This window comes from Lagopus muta, chromosome Z (assembly GCF_023343835.1).
Source record: "Lagopus muta isolate bLagMut1 chromosome Z, bLagMut1 primary, whole genome shotgun sequence".
Lineage (NCBI taxonomy): Eukaryota > Metazoa > Chordata > Aves > Galliformes > Phasianidae > Lagopus > Lagopus muta.
Genome location: NC_064472.1, coordinates 34,948,800 through 34,973,141, shown reverse-complemented (window position 1 = coordinate 34,973,141; position 24,342 = coordinate 34,948,800). Strand labels below are relative to the sequence as shown.

Genomic DNA, 24,342 nt, shown 5'->3' with positions numbered 1-24,342 from the left:
TCATACTTCTGCACAGACTGCAGCCCCCTTAGGAGTGTATCACCTTCTTTGTCTTCTGTGGTGCTGCCCTGCTCAGATGGCTCTGCCCTGTGACTGGCTCTGGTGTCTCTTTAGTCCAGCCTGGCTCAGGCATCTCTTTGCTTTGCCCCTGCTCAGGAACCTACTCGCCTCTCTCTTGTCTTTCATAGAATCATAGAATCACCAAGGTTGGAAAAGACCTAAAAGATCACCCAGTCCAACCGTTCACCTATTCCCAATAGCTCCCACTAAACCATGTCTCTCAACACAACACCCAGCCTTTCCTTGAACATCCCCAGGCTCGGTGATTCCACCACCTCCCTGGGCAGTCCATTCCAGTGCCTGACCACCCTTTCTGAAAAGTAATACTTCCTAATGCCCAGCCTGAATCTCCCCTGCCGTAGCTTTTGTGCCTCTTTGCTTTTTGACCCTCTTTGCTTGAGGGTCTTCTCTTTTCCTTGACATCTCTTCCCCACAGTAGCTACAACCCTTTCTTAAATATACCTCTCAGAGGCACCATATTCTTTTTCGTAGTTTGCTACATTGCTACAGGGCTGTCTTGGGACAAGCTGGTCCCAGCTATGACCAGCACAGGACAGTCTCTAACCTTCTCCTGAACAAGTCACTTCTGCAGTCCCTCATGCACTACCAAAGCCCTGCCAATTATGCCCAATGTTTTTAGTTGCCCCTTCCCATTCAGCTTCAGGGGTATGTTGTTGATCATGGGCAGAAACATGTCTTATTTGGTTACTTAAAGCTATTTGTAAATCTTTCCCTCTGGAATAGTCCCCATACATTCTTTCTATCCATTTGCGACCCAGTTGTGTATCCATGGGATGCCCCTTGCCCATATTGGCATAAGAACCTATGTAGGCTGTGCTAGCACTGATTGTCTACTGAGCTCTTACTGAAGAAGAAATTGCCACTATTTTACACGTCCATCAGTGCAAACTTAATCTCCCTGTCTCACAGGCTGGAATCTGTAACTGTGGGGACAACGGGTTGGTTGTGGAGCATCTTAGAGATCAGAAAGCATTCAAGGCATTCCTAGCCCCTCTGTTTGTTTGTTTGTTTGTTCGTTTTTAATTTATATTTTAAATTTAGTAGAGTACTCACTGATTCCATCCATGGTTACTTGATGATGGATGTGTAGAGCTCATCTTTGTACTGCAATTGTGAAAGTTATTTCTAAAGGAGATTTTTTCCTGATAGTAAAGATGTTAAAAATAATAATGAAAAGTGTCAGTACACATGATTTGACAAAGCAATTCTAAGTTTTTATATTTGTGTTTAGAAGGTTTGTGCAGGATGCTAACCATTTTCAAGTTTCACAGTGCTGCCACTGCCAGAATTTATTTAGCTTTAACCAAAAGGTATGTCACTGCTTTGCCATTCACTCCTATTACTGAATCCTTGCTTCCTGCAAGAGGGGCTCTCCCTTCACATATGTTCTTACGGATCATAGCTTCAGCATCTATTAAGAAGGTAACGGAAAGCCTGTTGCTGATCGACATGTCCAGACTCAGCCAGCAGAGGGCTGTTAGGATGGCCACCAGTCCTGCAGCTGGACCTGGCCCAGCTCTGGTGCGACAGGCTGGGGCTGGGACAGGTGCTTCCTGTGTTTCCAGTGTTTGGATTTCAGGTTGTGGGTTTGGTCTATCACATGATGGTAACACAAAGAACAGCTGCTGTAGTACAGCTGGCCACTGGCACCCACAGCTGCCATGCTCAGCAGTGCAGCATGTCAGCATCTGGGGCAGCCCCTTCTGCCATGGGACAGAGTCCATCTTGCTGCTGTTGGCTATTCTGGGCAGGCTGTCTGCTACACACATGTGTTCCTCATTCTTATGGATCATAGTTTCAGCATCTATTATGTATGACTGACTGACAATCCGCTTTCCAGTAAGGAAACTAAACAACCAACCACCTAAAACAAAGCAATATACAAGGCAGTTGAGATAATGCTTGGGAAGGTTACATCTTAATAGCATGATTACCAGAAAAGCTGAGAATTACTTCTGCTTTACAGTGGAATGTGGAGGCAGGCTATTTCATTAACGATTCTGCCTTTTCTCCCCTTTTATCTGAAAGATCTTTCTTCTGATTTGATATCCTGGTTTCTATAATATAGCCAAGAAACTGTAAAAAATGTTCGCCCAGTTTTGAAACCTTTGTCTGAGGCCATGGTGATCTGTGCCTGACCTGTAAATCTGACTACTGCCTGAATGAAGTAATCAACAGCTGTATTACCAACAGCCCTAATAAGTTTTTCCTGAGTAAGAGTTAGGATTTTGTATTGTTTCCTTACATGGAGTTTCAAAATACGTCTTGGATGCTGCTGGAATTCTCATGTGTAAGGAAAGTGAATGTTGATACAACATCTCTCTTCTTACTCCGGTGGCAAGCATGATCAAGAATGTTCTCAAAAAAGTATTCTTTGTGCTAGGATGTCTTTTTTGCTTAACAGTAACACAAGCAGAAAGGCACTACAAGCTACTTGCAGGAGAGAGTGGCTACCACCACTTCAGATAAGGATGACTTTGTGCAATCCTGCATGGCACTAGTGATTTGAGAAAAATATACTTCTCATCTGCAAAAGCTGTGATTTATTCTGACATACTTAACTACCTGCAGTGAAACGATGACCTGAAAGCAGTAATTCTCTGCCACGAGAGACACCTGGGTTCAATTTCCTCCTTGGCAAATACGCGCTCAAATTTCATTTCCAGTTTTGGCTAGCAAAATCATATGGACATATGTTCTAGAATGTGCTCTAGCTGCACTGACTTCAGTATGCTAAGAATATGTGCTCAAAATCTTTGTTCTGCTGGATTCCTTACTTTTTGCTCTCTGCTTCACGAAGCTGCCTGTTCATTCTGAAGAGGAGGTATTAGTTTCATCTTTTCACTTTCACTTTGCAAAAAATGTAGAAAAGGGATTTCCCTTCCACCCAACAAGATGATCCCATTCAACATATGCACTCACTGGCATTTATGTGGATCCTTTTCTTTCCTCTGTACTTTACTTCTGATTTTACTTTACTACATTTTAGGTGCAATATGTAGAATTTTATTTCTGTTGGTAGTTCTTTAATGCGTTTTTAATGTCATTGTTTCAACCGACATGAAAATCTAAGTTTACTAATTGAAAGTGCATACACACTGATGTTTTTGCTTTCAAACTCATTCTAATTTCTAATCATACCATCCATTTTCCTTTCAAAACAAGGAATCGTTGGTCAATTTTTTGGCAGCTTTAGAACAGCCAGCATCTATTTCTTTCAGGAAAAAAAGAAGTTACATAACATAGTTTATTCTAACCATGTACCTTTGTTGCTTGGTGTTACTCTTTACGTGTCAGCAGAAGAAAGGTGACTGGCTTCTAAAAATCATTAGATACTTTCTTTTTCTTCTTTTTTTTTTTTTTCTTCTTTTTTTTTTTCTTTTTAAGTTAGAGATAGTGTCTGGGCATCTCAGGCTGCCCAGTAACCCATCCAACCTGGCCTTGAACACCACCAGGGATGGGGCAGCCACAGGTTCTCCGGGCATCTGTGCCAGTACCTCACCACCCTCAATGTAAAGAACTTCCTCTTCACATCTAACCTAAATTTCCCCTCTTTTAGTTTAAAACCATTCTCCTTTGTTCTATCACCATCACACCTTGTAAAAAGTTGGTCTCCCTCCTGCATAGATGCTCCCCTGAAGTGCTGGAAGGCCGCAACGAGGTCTCCCCACAGCCACTCCTTCTCCAGGCTGAACAAGCCCAGCTCCCTCAGCCTCTCTTCATACGACAGGTGCTCCCATCCTCCAAGCACCTTCCCAGCCTCTGTGCCCACTCCACCAGCTCCGCATCTTCATTATGCACCAAGTCATAACCGTGCATGAACGGAACGAGGTGAGGGTCATACGTGGAGCAGAAACCACTCTGACCAACTGATGGCCATGACTCTTGCTTCAGCTTCCTTATACACAACCAACCTATAAGCTACAATCTCATGTACGCAGTATGTGACCACTGCAAAGACAGAGTTGCGGCACAGAAGTTTAGAAGAACATACAGCTGGAGCCAGAAATGTTTTGATGACAACAAATTCTCTACCTGAGTAAAGCAGCTTAATGAAAGTAAACAAAGGTGAGCAGCCCATGTTTTCTCATCTGAGGAATACCTTCACTTTGGCAAGAAAAGGCAGAAGGCAATATACTAAGTGTAAGTGTCCTACAGGAGGTCCGTAGTTCTGTGTTGGTTTTCTTTTAAAGGAGAACAAATACGAAAAAATATGAAGCTTCAAAACACTGCTAAGATAACAGTAACAGTGATGAAAGCATCGCTGTTTTGAAGATGAAAGCATCTTCAGCTTACTGAAGAGTAGGAGATGAGGCCTGCAACAACGTACTGCTGTAAGTACATTCATGGAAGTCAAGCTCTGGTAGTCTAACGCTGCTCAGAAGAAAAAAAAGAGGGAAATGAAACATTTGTCTAGAATCTATCATTTATTATTTGTGGCTGTGGAAATTTCGATACATGACTGAATTTCTACACCATTTTTTTTTTCTGTTTTAGCACAACCTGGTCTTTTCCAGCCAACCTGGCTAGCTGCACAGTCAGTTATGTACAGTCAGTACTTTTGAAATATCGTATGTGCTTATATGAACTCTGAAAAACAACATGCAAGGTAAATTCTTGCAATGAAGCTGATAAAAAAGTTAGGCAAAAGAGTCCACCCCCCATTAGTGTGTTATGGCTTTACACACATATCAGATGTCCAAACAATTAGAAATGGTTCGTGTTAAAGGCACTTACTATTTTTAAATACTTTTAATTCTGTAGCATCGAGAAGTTTATCTCCTAGATCATATTTTCATAGAACAGCCCAAATTGGCAGCGTTAATAAAAGGGAAAAAGAGTTTTCATGTTAAAGTATGAAAATACCAACAATTAACACAGATTTTAAAACAGGATTTGGTCCTCTCAAGACAGGCAACAGCGTTCAGGCGACAGTGATTTCTCTTCTTAGATGCTAACAAAATAGTATATCCCCAAAAAACAAAGTCTTCCAGTTTCAGCCTATGGATATGTCTAAGTTGTGTAGCACACCTACTAATTATCCCCAACAAAAAATACAGCTTCGCAAGACTAATTGTGCTCCACTTTGGCTGGCAAGGAAGAGAACCTCCAAACAGCATTCTGCTTGCATGGACCAGCAAGCCTACAGTTCTGTGTCTCTGTATCTGGATGGCTGTCCATAATAACCTTTCTTAGAGTGGTCTGAGAGCTGCCGACGGTACTCTTCCTCCTCGTCTCCATCACTGCCACAGCTGCCATGATCCTCCAGGTAAGGCCTGGTAGGAGGTTTCTGGGGTTCTGGAGCGCGGCAGCTAGCAGTCAGACAGAAGGAAAGAAAGGTAATGTTTACTTCCATTCTGGGAACCTGAAAATAATAATACCTTATTGACCTCATGGTCACACACAGCACAGAGAGCCACAGAGATCTAGCCCGTTTTACCACCATCAACATTTGCACGGCCACAGTAGGACTGTCAACACAGAGGCATCTCATTTGCAGCACGCTGGAGCTTCATGCTTAGATTTGCTCCACTCAACACATCTTGTTCAGCCTGGAGGAATGCCAAATTTTAAAGTATTGACTACTCTGCACCTGACCTCACATGACCAAGAGCTCTGCTGCTCTTCACTCCCCGAGCACAGAGGTCTCCATGCTATTGCTGGTACCACAACTGAGAGATGTCTTCCTCAAACTGTCTTGCACCATTCATTTCTGCACCATTCTTTGTGTGCCCGCTTCCTTTCCTTGCACCTCTGGTCTGCTGCCTCCAGGTCTGAGGTGTGATATTTCTTAGACTCACAGCCTTCATTCAAGGCTCTTACGATGGCTCCCATCCCTAAAAAAGCATGTATTTCCTTTTTGTACACTTTGGTGCTGCCCGTTCAATGCGACACCAAGCAGACATATGTAAATGCAGTCTGCCAAAGGCACCGGTGCCAAAACACGTGATTTTCGCAGCCCCACTCTGTACACAAATAAGGTGTCACCCTCTTTCCATGCTGCCACTGTGCCCCTTTCCAGGGCAGCCGTTACCATTCCTCTAAAATGCTAACACCACTGATTGCTGGAAGTAGGTAAATACTCAGCATACGTGGTTAAAAATTATGTTTTTGGCTGCTTTCCAAAAAGCATCTAAACATAAAAGTTTTTAACCTACCAAGAAAACCTGAAATTAAAATTCTGTTTTCTGCATTTCAGTACATTTCTACATTTTATATTATATACAGTGACATCAAAGGATTTGACTCTTTAGAAAGAAGTCCCATTTCTACTGGCTACAAGTAAGAAACAAGAAAATCTCAGAGTTCTGTAGAGCACAAAACAACAGTGTTTATGTCTATGTATTGTGGATGTTTAAGCTGACACAGTGCTCTTACAATTGAAAAATCACTGAACTTTAATGAAAGAGTCTAACAATTTCATGAGACTAGTTAAATTGAAAAAATGTTCTCTCCTCAGCTGTGCCCTGATGGGTAACCTCAGCAAAGTTTCATTCTTGGTTACCCTACTCAGGCAAAACATCTGCAACTGACAAAGCACCTGAGTAATTAAAACTGCAGTTATTCATTAGGTTAGGCTAAGGTAACTAAATGTCTAACACAGAGGGAATGGATTTCAAAGGACATGAATGCAGAAAAGCATCTGAGTTAGATTAATAGTAACTGGAACTAAAAACTGACTGTGCAAGTCTCTCAGTAAACATGCACAGTTGTTTCTTCCTAGCTAACTAAAATACTGTGAGTGTACTAAAAGAAAAGTCATGAAAAACAAGAGGGGTTAACTGAAGTCTTGCCTCATCATTAATTTTCAAGGAATCACAAGAGAGCAATTACTGAGGTAGGATTGTATCCTCTTGACACTGAACTACACATTCAAGACAGAATATTTTAAATTGGATATGCCTTACCTCATGGGTTGGGGCCAGTTCTGATCTGACTTCTGTGTTTTGATGGGGACAGCATAAATATCTGGGTGCTTCTGGGCTATTTCAATCTTTAAAATAAAATTGGAGAAAATAACTGTTCATTTGAAGTCTATCCATGAGGGAACCCTAGATAATAGACATAGCATGTCACAGCTACATCTGAAACAATTAAAGCACAAACTGATTAATTATCGTATTTATATTCCTGCAGTTGCAAGATCTTTTGCTAGAGTACTGATTAAAAGTACATGCAGAAATGAGGGATTGCAAGAACAGAAGGATTTTTAAAATACTGCTTTCTGCAACTAAAATAAGAAGTCAAAAATTATATTCTCTTTTTACATGCAGATCTATACAATGGTATTCCCCTTTGTGTAATTTACCACACTTTCCCCCTCCAGAATCAGCACAATGTAAGTACATGGTTTTCACTTTCAGGATGCAGGCTGTTCCGTATGCAGAAAGCACAACAAGGGGAGAAAGCATTTCTTCATACCCTGGCATTCTGGGCCTCCTGTAGCTCTTGCATTCTTTGCATCCTCGCCTTATGATCCATCTCCTCAAATATTTTTACTTTTCTCAGTACAGATTTTGGAGTATTTTCTTGTTCACTCCCTTCCTCTTCCAACTTTCCTTCCTCTTCTTCTTCTGCACTTGGGACTGCTGGCTGAGTATTTCTCAGGATGGGACGCCCAAAAGTAGGTTTCACAGAAACAGGTGGTGGTGCTGCTTTGGCTGCTACAGTTGAAGTCTCACTGCTCACATGGATATTACTTGGTTTGGAGTCATAGTTCTTAGGGAAGTCATATAGATCCTCTCTGTTTTGTAACTTCCCCTAGAAATAATAATAATACGATTACAATAGCAATTTCATATTATTATCTGGAATGAAGGTTTTAATCTGAAGTTAATCATGTTGCCTTTGTATTTAGTAATGTCACTCTTTATTCAAAGAAAATTTTGAACGTACTTGAACATTTGGATAATTTGGGTAGCCATACACCCATATATGCTACACATCAACCAACAGAAGAGTAGTACATTTAGATTTATGAGTACAAATCTTTGAAGATTACCATAACTACAAGACATTCCAAGGAAGAACACAGGATACTGAATACGTAGATGATTTGTCCACTCTACCTAATACAAAATACTATTAGCTGGAGTTTAGAAGTGCACAGCACCGTGCCTATTTTCTTTTCCACCATTATTTTCATTGTTTGCATTCTACTCGGCCCTACCTCCATTGCTAAAGTGTATTTGGAATATATTTGAACATGGAATGAAGAAAGGGTGGTCAGGCACTGGAATGGACTGCCCAGGGAGGTGGTGGAGTCACCGAGCCTGGGGGTGTTCAAGGAAAGACTGGATGTTGTGTTGAGGGACATGGTTTAGTGGGAGCTATTGGGAATAGGTGAACGGTTGGACTGGATGATCTTTTAGGTCTTTTCCAACCTTGGTGATTCTATGATTCTATGATTCTAAGACTGTGAGGGCACTCAGTCTCATGCAGAAAAGACTCTAAGATCAGTGGAAATCAGAAATTGCAATAGTAGAATTTGGTTTCCAAACATCACATTTTTTTTTTCCTGTTTCATTCCTGAGCAAGGTTTGACTAGCTAATTAACAACAATTTCTAGTAATGGAAACTGGTGACAGAGGTGGTAGATTCTGCTTTTGCATTTCACAACATTGGCTAATCAGATACACTTTTCTTGATGATTAGCTTAGATTTGTTCTTGCTGCTTTCAAAAAGTGACTTTCAATTAATTAGCAGACACAAAAAGCAGTATCATTTCTTTCTCCATACAGAGATCTTACAAATTTAAAGACAGCTATAATCGCTTTTCTTTCCAATGGGCTTTGCAACTCCAAATTCATTTTCTCTCCACACTTTCCTTGTTTTTTCTTTGTCTCTGATCATTCCTGTGGCTTTTCTTAACTTGCCACTCTGAAAAGTTCTCCTGAAAGAGGAACTTTGTATTCTGTTTCTACAAGTTTACCTTAGGTGGTTCAGGCTTGAATGCTGGAGGTGGACTAGGTTCTCTAAGGATCTCTCTGCTACCAGCTTTCCTCAGTGGAGTTCTTTGTTCCAAGCTAAATTTCTTTATATTCTGTGAAAGAACATAAGAGATTAAAAAAACCTGCAATATCCAGTAATTCAACCATTTTTGGTCTCTCTCGTGTTTACTATTTTTGGAAGAATAACCAAAAGTTAGAGACTGTCAGGAATCTGATCATAATCACTGCAGATATAACTGTCAAGTTCAAGGTGATGAGGCATCAGCAGTAACCTACAGAATTAAGCAGAGCAGCAGACTTTTTTTTCTAATTACTTTTGCCATACAGAAGATACTTCTGAAACACTGTCATAAGTAACATAATGCTGCACCTTAAAGAAAGTACAAGAGAATATTTTTCTTTATTTCTACACCACATAAACAAGGCTTTCTTTCATAAAGTTGAAAGCACAGTCTTATTGAAAATCCAGGCATCTCACCTCCTCATGATGTACGGGTTCAGAGGACCGGCCAACAGATGAAATTCTTGGTTCATCCGAAGGTTCATCAAGTTCATTATCAGTGTATGCACCTCCCTCTCCATCTGTATCTTCTAAGTCACTGATCAACCGACTGTCACAACTCAAATAGTCTGCACCCATGGCAGTAAGGTAAGACATACGATCATCTGCATCATCTTCCATGCCATCTACCTGCAGAAAAGTTATTAAGAATTAAGGAATAAAGACTAAAGAAATAAGAATTAGAGCTTAGATAGGTCATGACATCATGCTAACAACTACTTAAGAATTTGACTCTGCAGAATCAAAAGAAATTCTAATGAAGAATCATAAAGGAAAATCCTGTGAAGTTTTTTCTTCCTCATCACTGTTTCTTAGCCACAGCATCAGTGATCAAAGTTCCAAAGCATAATAGAAGAACAGGTAATTTTTTGTTACCAAGGCAGACATCAACTGACTACTTGTCTAATATATCCAGCATGAGCTAACAAAAATTTGAACATTTTCCCTGGCAAGAGGCAATCTTGAGACATCTGTATAGATTAGCATGGACTGACTGCTTACCTTTCCTTCTGACACCCAAACTGCTTCACCTTGCTGTTGCTGAATTGTATCCTTCAGACTACCATACCAGCTATCATTAGCTGAATTCAAATTGATGGTGGCTATACAAAATTAAGGAGAAAGTATTTATACACATTTACGTGAGAATGTTAAACAGACTTTTCATTTAAATCACAAACATGTATTATTTTTGTTTGTCCATATCGTAAGATTATTAACTCATATGCTTATTGCCTTGGAAAGACAGCATGCTGATTCTCAGATCCTTTTGAATTGTAACTTGGCAAAACAAGGAATTTTGAGAGGAAGTCAAAGAAGAGATTGCTCATGACCATACTTTCACAGTCCTAGTTCCAGTCTGCATATTGACTTAATACGCAGAGCAGTAAGTGGATGTCTGAAGACACAGTTATATCTACTGATAAACTGGTTTGACACATATTCTTGTTTACCTGTAAAGAGGTGGGAGCAAGTTTTCTTCAGCTTGCTTGCTTGCTCATAAAGCTTCCTTGAGCTCTTGTTAGATGTGGAACACAGCCTTTGCCTCATTGTTTTCACACCCTGCTTACTGTCTGGATTAAAGAAGATTACAATGGGAAACCACTGGGTGTAATTTAGCAGATCCACTGCTTTAGGAGTCACATCCAAGAGAGCATGTTTATCCTGTTAACAAGAAAACACAATTAATGTTCTGCCTGTACAGACTAAGGGGCAGGGTTTGGAACATCTTATCCCAGGAAACTTAGGATGCCCAACTTGTTGGATTTTTTTCTCTACAGTTATTTTACATTAAGAAGCCACAGCAGGCAATGTTTTCTCTTCATCTCCATTTTTCTAAACAGTTTTGCCCAACTGTATCCACATTCTTATGCTAATTAACTAACTCACATTAAGTTAAATACACTCATTCTACTGAATTTAACTGGTTTTTCTCTCTACCTGTGCATACCACAGCTTCCACTAACCCAATTATTCTGGGTGTTAACTGTGGACTTTTATCTACACTTATTAGCTGTGGAAAGTCTTTTTTCCTTTAATTACCTCTAGTTTTAAGATGAATGGGATGTGTGCTGCAATGGGGCCTGAGCTCTGAATAGCCTTGTGTGTCACATTTTAACTGCTCTGGCACTGCCTTTATTGATCTTGGGGTAATAAGCAACAGAATGCATTATTCAGCCTACTTTTTTAGGTGCTTTGATTGCAACCTATTTACTTTATCCCCAAAGAGTATTATAAAAAGTGCCTGTCCAGTCTCAGTAGATATCACAGCTATCACAATCCCTTCCTAGTCAGTTCAAAGGGAAACTTTGAAGCAAACTAAAATACTAGATTTCTGAAGGCAATTGCAATGTGTAGAGCACCGCATGGCAGAAAAACTACACTGGCAAATTCAGGAAGCAAACTGTACAATGTAGATGCCCCTCTGCTTCAATTCAGAATGGATAATATTGCGGAATTTAATTTTTATTGTCAGGTTCGCACTCTCATTTAGAAAACAGCTATCTAAATTACACAAGTTGATTTTAAATACATTTCAAAACATCGCTATGATCAGACAAGTCTGATCATCACAGAAATAGATTCAGTGAAGATGGGAGAACTCCCAAGTTTTAAGAGCAAACAAACTGAATAATATGCCTTTAAGAGTAAGTAATTCTCATAGAAAAATATACTCTACCTGCTCAATGATTTGCCTCACAGTGTTCAAGCGTACTACCCCAGTTGCCTTCTCTGAACCTGCATCTCTGGGTTCTGTCTCTGCAAAGAAAACATTTTATCTCACCTATAGTAGATGGAAACGTATGAGATCAAGTTACCAATTTTTTCAGCTGAAGATGATAAGGAAGCTAGAAGGACAACTTACTTGCAGTCTGGTATAGGTGAGGCAAGTCATTTGACAACTTCTCCATAGCAACATCTGCAATAGGGCCAAATATCACAACAGGTCTCTTAAAACCAGCTGCAAAAATATAGTAGGAGAAAAGGTAAGCTCAGTAAGATTACTTTTACATACTCATGTGAAGTAGTACCAAATATCCTCATTTACAACTCGAAGAAAACTTCATCAGCTGAGAAAGCATAAAAGTGTTTCAGTTTAATTTTCTTATTCCTCATAATGATAATGGGTTGAGAAGATTCTACATTCTGAAAATTCATGATGTATCTTCAGCAGTCTTTCCATCTACAAAATAACATGACCCTTGAGCGTGTATTTCTCAGTCTTCATTGGTGAGTTCCTTCAAAATACATTTTACAGTTTTTTTTCTTTATTGTTTTTTTTTTCTTTTTTTCTTTTCCCCACAATATTATTGTGTGCAAATGTCCAGGAAACATCAGCGAACATAATGAGCAATATAGCTTATTTTTTTAACAGCTAATTTGGAGTCACAGAGACAGAGCATATCAACTCCAAATTTGTTTCAGTAAACTACTGAATATACTTAGGTTTTACTTGCTCTCAAGATACTGTTGAATGGTGCTTGTGAGCACATTAGAAATGGTAAATCATCTCAGTCACATGAATTGTACTTTCCAAGCAAGCCACAGAGAAGTTGAGGAAACAAAGAAAAAGTTCTACTTGTTTCTTTTTTTCTTCATTTTGAAATCTGAAATTGGCATGTGTAATTTAGAGACAAGTGAGAACAACAGCAGTTTAGAAAAGACAGAAGGCTTTCTTTTTAAAGTTGTTAGTTTGCATTCTGATAAAAAACATTATCTTTTTCTGTTATTCACATTTAACACTTAAGCAAAGTTGTTCCAAATCACTGATTTAGCTGAACAATCAGTTGGACACCAAAAGAGCCATCAATAAATGGACAGCTGGCTACAGTGGTCTCACTTACCTTCACGCAACTGAACTCGTTCATAAGCTGGGAATTTTGTGCCCACTGATACAATAGCTGTCAGATCTTCACGACTCTTCCTCAAATTTTTCTTCACTCCAGATCGCTGGCCGCGTGTTCTCCAGAAGTCTGCCCTGTCACTAGGGCCATCTTTTTGGGCATTTTGAACACTGGCCATCTGCTCGGCTCTGACAGAGAAAGCATAGTGCTTATTTGTATGCAACTAGTCAAAAATGGGCAGAAGGCCCTATGCATTTTGAATTTGCAATCGGCAGTTTGACAGCTAGGCAGCCACGAATGGGAAGTTGAAAAGGTAGAAATATAAGTTTTCTGCCTTGGGGCAAACTTAGCTTCAGCCAAAGCCGCAAAACAGCTGGATTAGCCCACAAGTTTTAAACTGATAACTCACACTGGCATAAATAAAAGAATGCAACTGCACAGGATTGTGAAGAAAGATCACGATGGCCTAAATAATTACAGCCATTATTCTCTTCTTTATTAGAGCTTTTAAGTTACGTCACTGCAGTATAGAAATAAAGGCTGGTTTGGACAGATTAATTACCAGAGAGAACAGAATGTACTAACCAGGAAAGAGGCAGGGGAACCATGTATGACTGTATTTCAGGAATTTCTGTACAATGCAACTCAGAACATTTTTTCTTTTTCTCCCCATTATGAAATCATGACTACCTTAAAGGACTTAAAGGCCAGAGTTTGAAAAAAACATCCTTACTGTTTTTGCAGATGGATTTTAATTCTCTTATTCAGTGCACAATTTATGGACGCTTACTTTTACCTCACCTTACCTTTTACTGGAACAGTGTGATATAAGCAAAATAACAAAAATAAATAAATAAATAAATAAATAAATAAAATAAATAAATAAATCACAGAATTGTAGGGGTTGGAAGGGACCTCCAGAGATCATCGAGTCCAACCCCCCTGCCAAAGCAGGTTCCCTACAGCAGGTCGCACAGGTAGGCATCCAGGCAGGTCTTGAACATCTCCAGAGAAGGAGACTCCACCACCTCCCTGGGCAGCCTGTTCCAGTGCTCCGTCACCTCACTGTAAAGAAGTTCCTTTGCACATTTGTGTGGAACTTCCTATGCTGCAGTTTCCGGCTGTTTCCCCTTGTCCTGTCTCCATTCACCACTGAAAAGAGTCCGGCCTCACCATTCTGTCCCCCACACCTTAGATATTTATAGACCTGGATCAGGTCCCCTCTCAGTATATAAATAAATAAAAATCATTGCTGTGGTTTAACTCCACAGTTCATGCAAAAATGGCTACTAATGCTACCAAGAAATACTAGCTTGGAATAAATTCTTGAAGTGTTTTCTGCAAGAATTTACAAAGAGTTTTGCAGTAGAAGAGATAAATCATTAGAGTATCCTTGCACATGCAGTAGTGAGATCTTGCTGGGTTTTGGTTCTTTGCTTGTTTTTTTTTAAATATTCTCAAGCAAAAAAGGAATGTTCTACCTATTTTGTGCAACAGGAATTGAAGGAGCTAATGGTCAATGCTTGGGTGATTACTGAATCATGAGCTCTAGGGCTGTGTTGCAAAAGCCCAGCTCAGTGTGTACATAAAACTATCCTTTCTCCCACCATCTTCTCACATGACACCATGGTGTAAAATCTAGAGTTTTGAAGGAACAACTGTTGTGAAAGTAAAGACAGAACAATTTCATCATTCTTTTACGGAAGATAGGAAAAAAAAAAATAAAACAACAAAGAAGAAAAGTATGGCATAGGAAGCAAAAATCTTTTCTAAGAAAAGAGAAACATCTTTTTTAACAATGAGTAGGACAACTCATTGTCAGCTTACCTGCTCCTATTTGGAATGAGGCCCTTTTCAAGTTCATTTCCAATTCTCACAGCCAGCCAGTTTCCCAGTTTGCCATCATACAGTGTATCAACTACTCTAAAGATCTCCCCTCTGGTGAAGGCTAAGCTCTGTGGCGACTCTTTCTCACACTCAAAGTGGCTTCTGATGAAGAATGAATCTCCTCTGCCACAGGCCATGATGTCTCTGTATACTAAAGAAGGAATTCCATTTAGTTTATGATTTTTACATTTGAAAGAAAGATCAAACTGTCATTTCAGATAAGAGTTTAAAATTAGAAACATATAATCAAGCTGGAAAAGACTAAGAACACTACCCACTCCAACCATCAGCCCATCACCATCATGCCCACAAAACCATGTCCCTCACTGCTACTATGTCTACTACTCCCTGTTCAAATATTCCTCACTATTCTAAGAATAATTCTTTTCTAATATTCAATCTGAACCTTCCCTAGAAGAACTTGTGGCCATTACCTCTTGACCTACTGCTATTTACACAGGAGAAGAGGCCAACACCATCTCACCACAATCTTTTTACAAGGAGTAAGCTGCAGAGAGTGATAAAATCTTCTTTGAGCCTCCTCTTCTCCAGTACAATCCCAGTTCCCTCAGCTGCTCCTCATAAGACTTGTGCTCCAGACCCCTCACCAGCTTTGTTGCCCATTTCTGGACACGGTCCTGGGCTTCCATGTCTTTCTTGTAGTGAGGGGTCCAAAACTGAACACAGTACTCAAGGTGTGGCTTCACCAGAGCTGAGTACATGGTAAAGCTCACCTCCCTGCTCTTCTTGACTACACTATTTGTGATACAAGCCAGGATGCCATTGGCTGCCTTGGCCACCTGGGCACTCTTCTTGCTCGTGTTCAGCCAGCTGTCAGCTAACACCCTCAGGTCCTTTCCCTTTGCGCAGCTTTCCAGCCACTCTGCCCCAAGAATGTAGCAGTGCATGGGGTTATGTGGACAAAATGCAGGACCCAGAACTTGGTCTACTTAAAGCTCATACACTTGGCCTCAACCCACCAATTCAGCCTGTCCAGATTCTGCTGTAGTGCATTCCTAAGGCACACTGTCTTTCAAACGTGGTGTTATCTGCAAACTTACGGAGGCTGCAGTCAATTCCCTCATCCAGATAATCAATAAGGATAATAAAAAAAAGCCAACTCCACTACTGACCACCGAGGAACACCACCATTGATCAATCACCAGATGGATTTAACTCCAATCAATTCTTCCAGTCCACTCAAAAATACACAAAAGAACAGCATCCACAAACAATACCCTGCACCTATAATTATCAATAATGCTCTATATTCGTATATATATAGCTATTATAGCAAAAGGGAAGCATGAACTTGCACCCTCAAAAAGCAAAAGGCTTGCTCCTTAACTGCTCATCAGTTGCACACTTTCTGCTGGGTGACTGTGAATACCTTATGACTGCCAAGGCACAGCTGAAAAGCTGAAAAGGAATGTAAACACCAGATCTCAGGCCAGCTGCTACACGAAGAAAAGCAGAAGGAACAAGCAGTATGCTACCAAGATTAAGAAAAGATGCTATTAGCTAATAATGCAAATGGTGATTAAATGTTCTGATAGACATATCACACAGGTATCTCTATGATTTCTGTGGTATGGAAGACAGCTGTCTTGTATGCTACTGAAAAGGTAAGTAAAATGCTGTCAAGAATAAGCAAGAGAGAAGTTATCTGTAGTTTCACTGGCAAAATAGATCATAGCATCCTTGTAAAACCTCCAAAAGCTTCATAGATACATACATTTTGTTAAAAGCACCCACCTTCATATTTGCTTTGAGCCAAAATTGTCACTGTATCACCTTTGGGAATTTCTAATAGGTATAAAACAGCATCCTCCCGAACAATGCCTCTGAAATCTTGAGAGTTTACCTACATATCAAAAAATAAAAATAACACCAGAGAAAAACTACAATTAAAAAGAATATCCAAAGCTTTTTGTTTAACTTAAAAAAAAATATATATATATATATATAATTTTTTAATATATATATATCATCATGTATATATCACCATAGAATCATAGAATTGGTCAGGTTGGGAAAGGCCTTAAAGATCATCAAGTCCAACCACAACCTAACCATACTACCCTAACTCTAACAACTCTCCTGTAAATCATGTCCCTGAGCTCCACATCAGTTTTTAAACATATTCAGGGATGGTGACTCAACCACCTCCCTATTCCAGTGCTTAACAACCCTTTCCGTAAAGAAGTGTTTCTTAATGTAAAACCTAAACTTACCCTGGCACAACTTGAGGCCATTTGCCCTCATCCTGTCACCTGTCACCAGTGAGAAGAGACCAAACCTGCTCTCACTGTAAGCACTTCTCAGATCTTAGAAGAGAACAATAAGGTCTCCCCTCAGCCTCCTTTTCCCCCTACTAAACAACCCCAGTTCCTTCAGTCTCTCCTCATAGGGCACATTCTCCAAGCCCTAAACAAGCCTTGTAGCCCTTCTCTGGACCTGCTCCAGCACCTCAGTGTCCTTTCTGTACTGAGGTGCCCAAAACTGAACACAGTACTCGAGGTGAGGCCTCACCAATGCTGAGTACAGGGGCAGGATTACTTCCCTAGTCCTGTCTTATATATTATCTGCCTTTTTTTTTTTCCCCTACAGTTATTTATTAGGTCAATATGGATATTTTAATCTAGCCATTCACTGTAGCCTTTCCAAAATAATAAGGTTCTGGTTGTTCATTGCTAGATAATTTCAATTTCTGCTACGACTTGAATAGTCTCCAAAAGGCCTTGAAAATTAGGCTCCCAAAATTGAATTAAAAAAAAAAAAGAAAAAGCACAAAATATCATAGAAGAAATAATTCAGAACCCTGGAAAGCCAGTTGGTGTCATTCAAATAAGTTGAAGAAAAATGAAAAAAAGAAAAATATACTGTCTCCATTTTTTTTCCCTCTCTCCAAGACTAGGAGGAAACAATATATGGAAAATTTATTCTCTTCCATCTTGAGGCATTTTTTAAACTTAATCTTTTCCCTATATATTCTTTCCACAGAATTTTATACAACTTGATGCATAATTTGAGCTCTTCATAAGCTGATTACAGTAAGGTCCCTCCATCACACAGTGACACATCAAGCAAAAATTGGACTTTCTGAGAACATGACTTATTCTATATTTCCACTAAGAAGAAAATAAAAATTATAAAAGCCTGAATTTCAGGGACACAAACTCATACCTTGAGAATCTGATCTCCTTCCTGAAGTCCTTCCTGGTCAGCTGAGGTGCCTTCTTGAATTCCAGCAATAAATATCCCTACATCATTTCCACCAGCAAGCCGTAGACCCACACTGTCCCCTTTCTTGAATCTCACCATTTTCGTATTAGGACTACAAGATGTACAGGCAGAAAAAGGACAGCTGAATATTAAGCATATGACAATAACAGGCTGTCAAGAGCAAAAAACTGCAACTTAGAAAAACATGTTAGTAATACTTTTATATCCTTTCTGTCACTAGACAGGCTGTACTTAGCCATGTAATGCTTCAAAGAAAGAAAGCAGAAAATTTACATTTTTTAGAGTAGAAACTGAGTTAGAAAAAGAGACGAAGTGACATACCCATACATGACAGAGAGTAAACAGATTCGTGGTTTCTGATGTCCTGAATACTCACCACCTCCTGGACTTTCTGTCACATAAGCAGCTTTTTTTTTATTTTAAATTTTTTATATGAAAATAGCCTGAGTAATGACTAATCCCACTCATAGTTTTTTCCTCCAAGCAACCAAGAACTGTCAAACAAATGACAGTTTCTTTGCAGTTCAACATTTATTAGATCACGTGGAACTTCTGTTTACTTTCACTGACAAATACTTCAAAATAAATTTTACTGTTATGTTATCTGTCATACCTTTTATATTTCAGAAGGGAAGAGGCTACAGGATTAGGTTCAGCTTTTTTCCTGTCAGAAAAGCTGTATGCCTGAATGACCTTCCAACACAGAGGACAGTATTTATCTGTCAGCCTTTCTCACTAATACCCTAAGCCTGTATTATAAATTCCCCTTCATCAAAATAATCACTTGATTAATTTGTACATCAGTGACAACAAGGTCCAACTCCAGGGAAGATCTGAGAAGAGAATCAATTTGAGAAAAAAAACTTCAAGACGCACAATATTTAGGCTTTCCTTTACAAGCTTAGCGCTCCTCTTCCTTTAATTTTTGTATTTGGGAACAGTCAAAGAGAACATGTATGCTGATTTCCTATCAATACTGTTTACAACCTTTTGTATCTTAATTCTTAAGGCAACAACAGTACCAGATTAAAAAAAGAAAACAACATAAAACTGCCAACCCCCCACCTCCACAGATTTTGCAAGCGGTATTTTTTCTGTCATTCAGAGCACATATGGACTGTGCAGGCTTGAGTTTGAAGAAAAGATGCAAACTTCTGTATAGAATTTTTCAGCTTGTATGGCTGGCCTTTGCTTCCAACAGACTTGTTCCCAAATAGAGAATGTTCTCTTAGTATCTTAGTATAAGGGAAAGGGGAGTGTTATCTTTTGTAAGTACAAAATGGTGAAGAAGTTTAAAATACACTATATACATTCCATAGCTATAAGCTAGAATGGACCTGTGCTCAAAGCACTGCATGTAGTCATTAGGTAGCTGGAATCAACGCTGACTTCTGTTCTCTCTTCTTCAGGCTTGACAACATCCATTCTTTTAGTCTCTTCTTGTGTGCCATACACTGACTCTGTTGATGTGCCAGAGCTAGTGTGTCTATGTCTTTTCTTGGCCTTGCGAACCTCAAAAGGGACACATAACTCCAAAAGCTATCCCACAAGTGCAAAATAGGGAGTAAAAACATATCACTGTCTAAATTCCTATGAATGCACAGAAGCACAGGGTGCTGTTACGTCTTCCAGGCATAAAATAAGTATATATCTTCTATAAAAATACTTGTAAAACTAATCTTTTTCCCAAGTATATACACTTAGAAGGCATGTGATTTTGGCATTAAACTTTAAAAGAAGTACCACTCCAAATGTACAGAAATTCTGAAAACGTGGAACCAATACTTAGGTGCAAGTCATGAAAGCACTGAGAGCAAAAGAACAAGGAAAATGCCTCCTTACCCATATATCGCTTCATCTTCAGGGCTGGGTTTAAGAATCGTTCTTGTAGCTGCTTTTGGTTGAGGCACTGTATGTAAAAAAAAAGTCAGTGGAAGTTACTACGCTATAAAAAAAGGTTCAACTGGCAGCAATTTTGTAGTGATCAGATAGCAGCCCAACTGCCCATGCCACAGATTAATACAAATTTAAATGCCTATTATTTTTTGTCTAGAACTGATCTACTTTCCTTTATTTTTAGTTGTTTCTTTGTTTTTACTTAATTCTTGGGGGAAAAAATATCATCAGAAAAATAAAGAACTCTTTTTACAGGCAAGACAAATCAGACATCAGAAACAGCTTTTCCTGTCTACTTAGGCTACGAGGCTACTAGGTAGCATCTAGATATGTAAATGCTTTTTGCAGTAGTAATTCCAATGGACAACTACCTTCAGGTGATCTCAGATGTTTCCTCTTTCTCTATACCACAAAGCAAAGACAGATCTCTTCTGCACACAAGGATGGGATTAATAGGAAGACTATGCTAGACTTGTGGATGTGACTGGGGGAAACACACTTTCTGTAGTCAGGAGGAGGAAAAAAAAATGGGGAAAAAACTGTAATGGGAAGCTCTGACCTGCTACATCATCTTGGTACTTTGGTTCTTTGTTTGCATCTACAACAGTGACAGCAGTTGTAGCAATATCACCAGTTGATTTAAATGGCGTAGGCATTGCTCCTATCCTGGGCATCCTGTTGGATGGATCATCTTTTGCACTAAATTGAGCACAAAAAAATGAAAGAATGCAGTAAAAATAGTTAACAGCGCGTGTATTTTAAGCATTCCCTTGATAAGCAAAATACTAGAAAACAACACTTCTTACTTTGTTTTCTCTTTCAGCTTTTCATTGGATGAATGTGAATCCACATCAGAATGATGTAATCTGTCATCTTGAGGTGAGAACGATCTGTTTGACTCTATTTCAGAAATATCTACAGAAACAAAAAATATATGTATAAACAAAAAGAGAAATATCTATAAACACAGCAACAAACCAAAAAATGCCTATATTGTCTGTACATATAATTAACCACATTTGTTTACAAAAGCTTTCACATATATGTAGAATCTTCAAGTCTACTTCCCTTCCAAGTATGGTGTTTGGATTTGACTAGGGTTCCATAGGTGCTGTATGCTTTTTAGTGCTTCCCAGCTCTCCACTCAAAAATACTTCAAGAAGTTTTCACACAACTTTTGGGAAACACGCAGCACAGAACTATTATCACCATACCACTCCTAGCATTAATTTGAGTTCTGCTGAGAAACAGAAACAGAAGACTACATTAACCATCTTCATTGCTGCTTCTCAGTGACAAAACAGAGTGGCCTTCAGATTTAAGCCACATTTCAGTCATGACAGTAAAACCTATGAAGCACTGTACAGACTATGCTGATATCTGAGAAACAAATATGTTTCACCAAGTAATGTAACATCCTACTCCCCCAGACATCCTGAGGCCTTCCCAAAGTGAGATCATATTGTGAGATATAGCTCATACACTGTCAGAGATCACTTGTGAGGATACTGCAAATTGAAACCATTTCTCCTGGAGACTTCATATCCTTGTCCTGAACACTTTTCTAATGAATTCTGTAGTGAATGTTAATGTCCTCAGAAGGACAGATCAGCTCACTCCACATGATTTTAATATTAAAACCTTTTATTAAAGTAACCAACTTGCTTGGTACAAGAAGTAAGTAACACTGACCATTATTTTGCCTGACCATTACTACTTTTTCTGTCTCTGCCTCTGCCCAATATGTAATTGCATGATTACTATAGAATTCTTCTTTCACCTAAAAGGAAGATGGCTCGATGCTTATTTGGCTAGTACTTAGTTGCGTGTGCAGTTTTTTGCTTGTTTTGTGTTTTAAAACCTAGTGCCACTGTATCACAGCGAAACACGGTAAGATCCAATTTATCTCTGTGCAGAAAGAAGAATTTTTCATCCAAATTAAACCTCACCATCCATTTCTGAGTCACTGTCATTCAATGAAGGAATGTTGAGCAGGGTCTGCTTTCTGTCCCTGAGGACAACCAGCTGGAGCTTTCCCCGAGACTTCTCAATCAACTTTCGGGCATCAGATAAAGACATGTTCTCTGTCACTGTACCATTGATCTGGATATAAAAAGGTATCAAGTAAATAATAAAAACCCATATTGCACTGAAGTTCAATACTGAATTTCACTTTTAACATGATAACAGATAAAACATCTTTAACAAGTACTTGTTAAACTGCTAGTTGTTTAACCACAACACACCTTAAGAATGATATCCCCTTCGTGAAGGTTGCCATCTTTGGTTGCTAGGCCAGTACTGGTCATTTCTTTTATGAAGATCTGACTTCCAAGTCGGAGACCATATTCTAGAATCAGAAAAATAACCCACTGTAGCTTAGATAATAAGCAAGAAAACTTTTTTTTTTTTTTTTTAAACAACATTGTGTACAAGCAGCATTAGCATAGTGTACAAACACCATGAGAAAAATAAGAAATGGGAACTCAGTATACAAACTTAACCTCAGACTCTCTTTTATTTCAGTGCTGTCCCACCTGTACAAACATGTCTGAAAACAATCATAGACCTGCACCTTCAAAAGTGAAATGATGCCTTTGTTCTGGACATGCTCATAAAGACATTGGGGTACATTTTCTCTGCATTATAGTTTGTATGGTATAGAAAAGCATGGGAATGTGTTAACAAGACTAAGAGAAGAGCTAGTTCTTTTACTGCTTGCTTTATGGGGGCCTTTTCCTATCTATAACAAACCAGTAAGTTGTCTCCTTTGTTTTGGGCAAAGGGGAGAAAAACCCACAAAAGTTAACATTGATTTTATAAAAAGCACGTCTTTGAGCATAGAAAGACGGAAACCACACTTGAGAGAAACTGTAGAGTATATATATATGAATGGCAGGAAGTATCAAGGAAATACTGGCTACATATAAAACTTCTTAAAGTCATCTGATATCCTTATTTGGATAACTGTCTACATTATCTTTAGAAGTAGAAACATTACATGCACGGGAAGAACAAGGAGAGAAAATGATCCTCACCAAAGTCAAAACAAGAATGGTTTCCGTATACAAGTCTTACACAGGCAGAAAATTCTCACAACAGGCAAATTTTAAAGTTAAAACAACAACAAAACCTCCAACAAACAAACAAAAAAACCCAGAAAATTTGCATAATCTAATCTCAGATAGGCTTTACAACACAAGAGTCTTTACTTCACTGCACATTAAAATATCACACTTTTGGCCTTCATCTACACACTCCAACACTTGACAAAAAAAGAAGGCAATTTCAGTTGTTGCTGTTTCGGTATCCATTAATGAAGTATTTAGAACCAAACAATTCTTGGAACCACTTATTTCCTTCTGCATGATAAAAGTAAATGCACCATTAACAGCAGTCTACTCTTCACTCATTAACTACCCATTTTATAGATATGATAAATGTAATCTCAGTTATGACCATATCCATGCTTCAAATCACATTTAGAAGAATAGGGAGAAGAAAATAGAAAACCAAAGGACACAGAGGCTCAAAAAGACTCAAATGATGTGGGTGAACAGTTATTTGTACAAAGGCAAAGTCCAAAGTGCTGGGGGAAAAAAAAACAACAAAAAACAACAAAAAAAACAACCACCGAAAACATCTGAGAACAAACTGAGAGAATAAGAGAACTTAAACAACCAGTGAAAAATCTCTATTTAAATTCCAAAGCAGAGAATATTTAGCTATCCCTGTTTCAAAAAAACCAACATGTTACATTAAAGTGAACCCCCCCCCCTCCCACACCTACCTTCATTATGTTTGCCTTTTGTTAAGAGAACACTGATGGGTCCATTCTGATCCTGTGGTCCTAGGTACTCATGCTGATGGTGTGTTTCAGGTGAAGGACTACGAGAATGAAGCCTGTCTCGACTTAGGCTCCTCACATATCTAGGATCAGGTTGAGATCCATATCTGTAACTGGCTGGACTGTAGTCTCCTCTGTAGTCCTGTCTGTAGCCACCATCCCTGTCCACGCTTCTTCCCCTGCTCCGATCTCTGCCATAGTCTTGATCCAAGCTCCTGTCAATGCTCCTACCCCGACTTCGATCACGGCTGTAGCTACATTCCCTACTACGACCTCTGCTTCGGTTGTACTCCCTGTCATGATCATCTCTATAGCTCTGATCCAGGCTGTTTCCCCAGCTTTGACTGCGCCCTCCATTGCCACTACGCCAGCTTCTTTCACTGTAGCCACTTCGAGCGCTTTTGCCATCAAATTCTGCATGGTCATCCATTACATCTAAAGCTCTGTCCTCATAGTCAAGGGAAGGGCTTCTCCTCAAAGCAGCAGCCTGCACTTTCCGTGGTCTTTTCACAACCTATTCAGTGCAAT

At 39.2% G+C, this 24,342-nt stretch overlaps 1 protein-coding gene across 6 annotated transcripts in view; it reads right to left on the bottom strand.

Annotated features, from left to right (window-relative positions):
• Positions 1-4,482: 4,482 nt before the first annotated feature.
• The window catches only part of TJP2 (tight junction protein 2), a 65,346-nt gene continuing 45,486 nt past the window's right edge, over positions 4,483-24,342 (bottom strand). For all 6 annotated transcript variants that reach the window (XM_048931284.1, XM_048931281.1, XM_048931282.1 and 3 more), the window contains 19 exons: positions 23,758-24,328; positions 22,214-22,317; positions 21,917-22,070; positions 20,774-20,882; positions 20,527-20,666; positions 19,914-19,980; positions 18,012-18,162; positions 16,581-16,689; positions 14,766-14,976; positions 12,939-13,126; positions 11,960-12,055; positions 11,774-11,853; positions 10,548-10,758; positions 10,096-10,196; positions 9,511-9,723; positions 9,014-9,124; positions 7,504-7,842; positions 6,990-7,075; positions 4,483-5,393 (listed from right to left, as the gene is read on the bottom strand). In XM_048931284.1, coding sequence (XP_048787241.1) covers positions 5,225-5,393; positions 6,990-7,075; positions 7,504-7,842; positions 9,014-9,124; positions 9,511-9,723; positions 10,096-10,196; positions 10,548-10,758; positions 11,774-11,853; positions 11,960-12,055; positions 12,939-13,126; positions 14,766-14,976; positions 16,581-16,689; positions 18,012-18,162; positions 19,914-19,980; positions 20,527-20,666; positions 20,774-20,882; positions 21,917-22,070; positions 22,214-22,317; positions 23,758-24,328 — 3,210 coding nt within the window. In that variant the 3' untranslated portion in view covers positions 4,483-5,224. The remainder of the gene's footprint in view (positions 5,394-6,989; positions 7,076-7,503; positions 7,843-9,013; positions 9,125-9,510; positions 9,724-10,095; positions 10,197-10,547; positions 10,759-11,773; positions 11,854-11,959; positions 12,056-12,938; positions 13,127-14,765; positions 14,977-16,580; positions 16,690-18,011; positions 18,163-19,913; positions 19,981-20,526; positions 20,667-20,773; positions 20,883-21,916; positions 22,071-22,213; positions 22,318-23,757; positions 24,329-24,342) is intronic.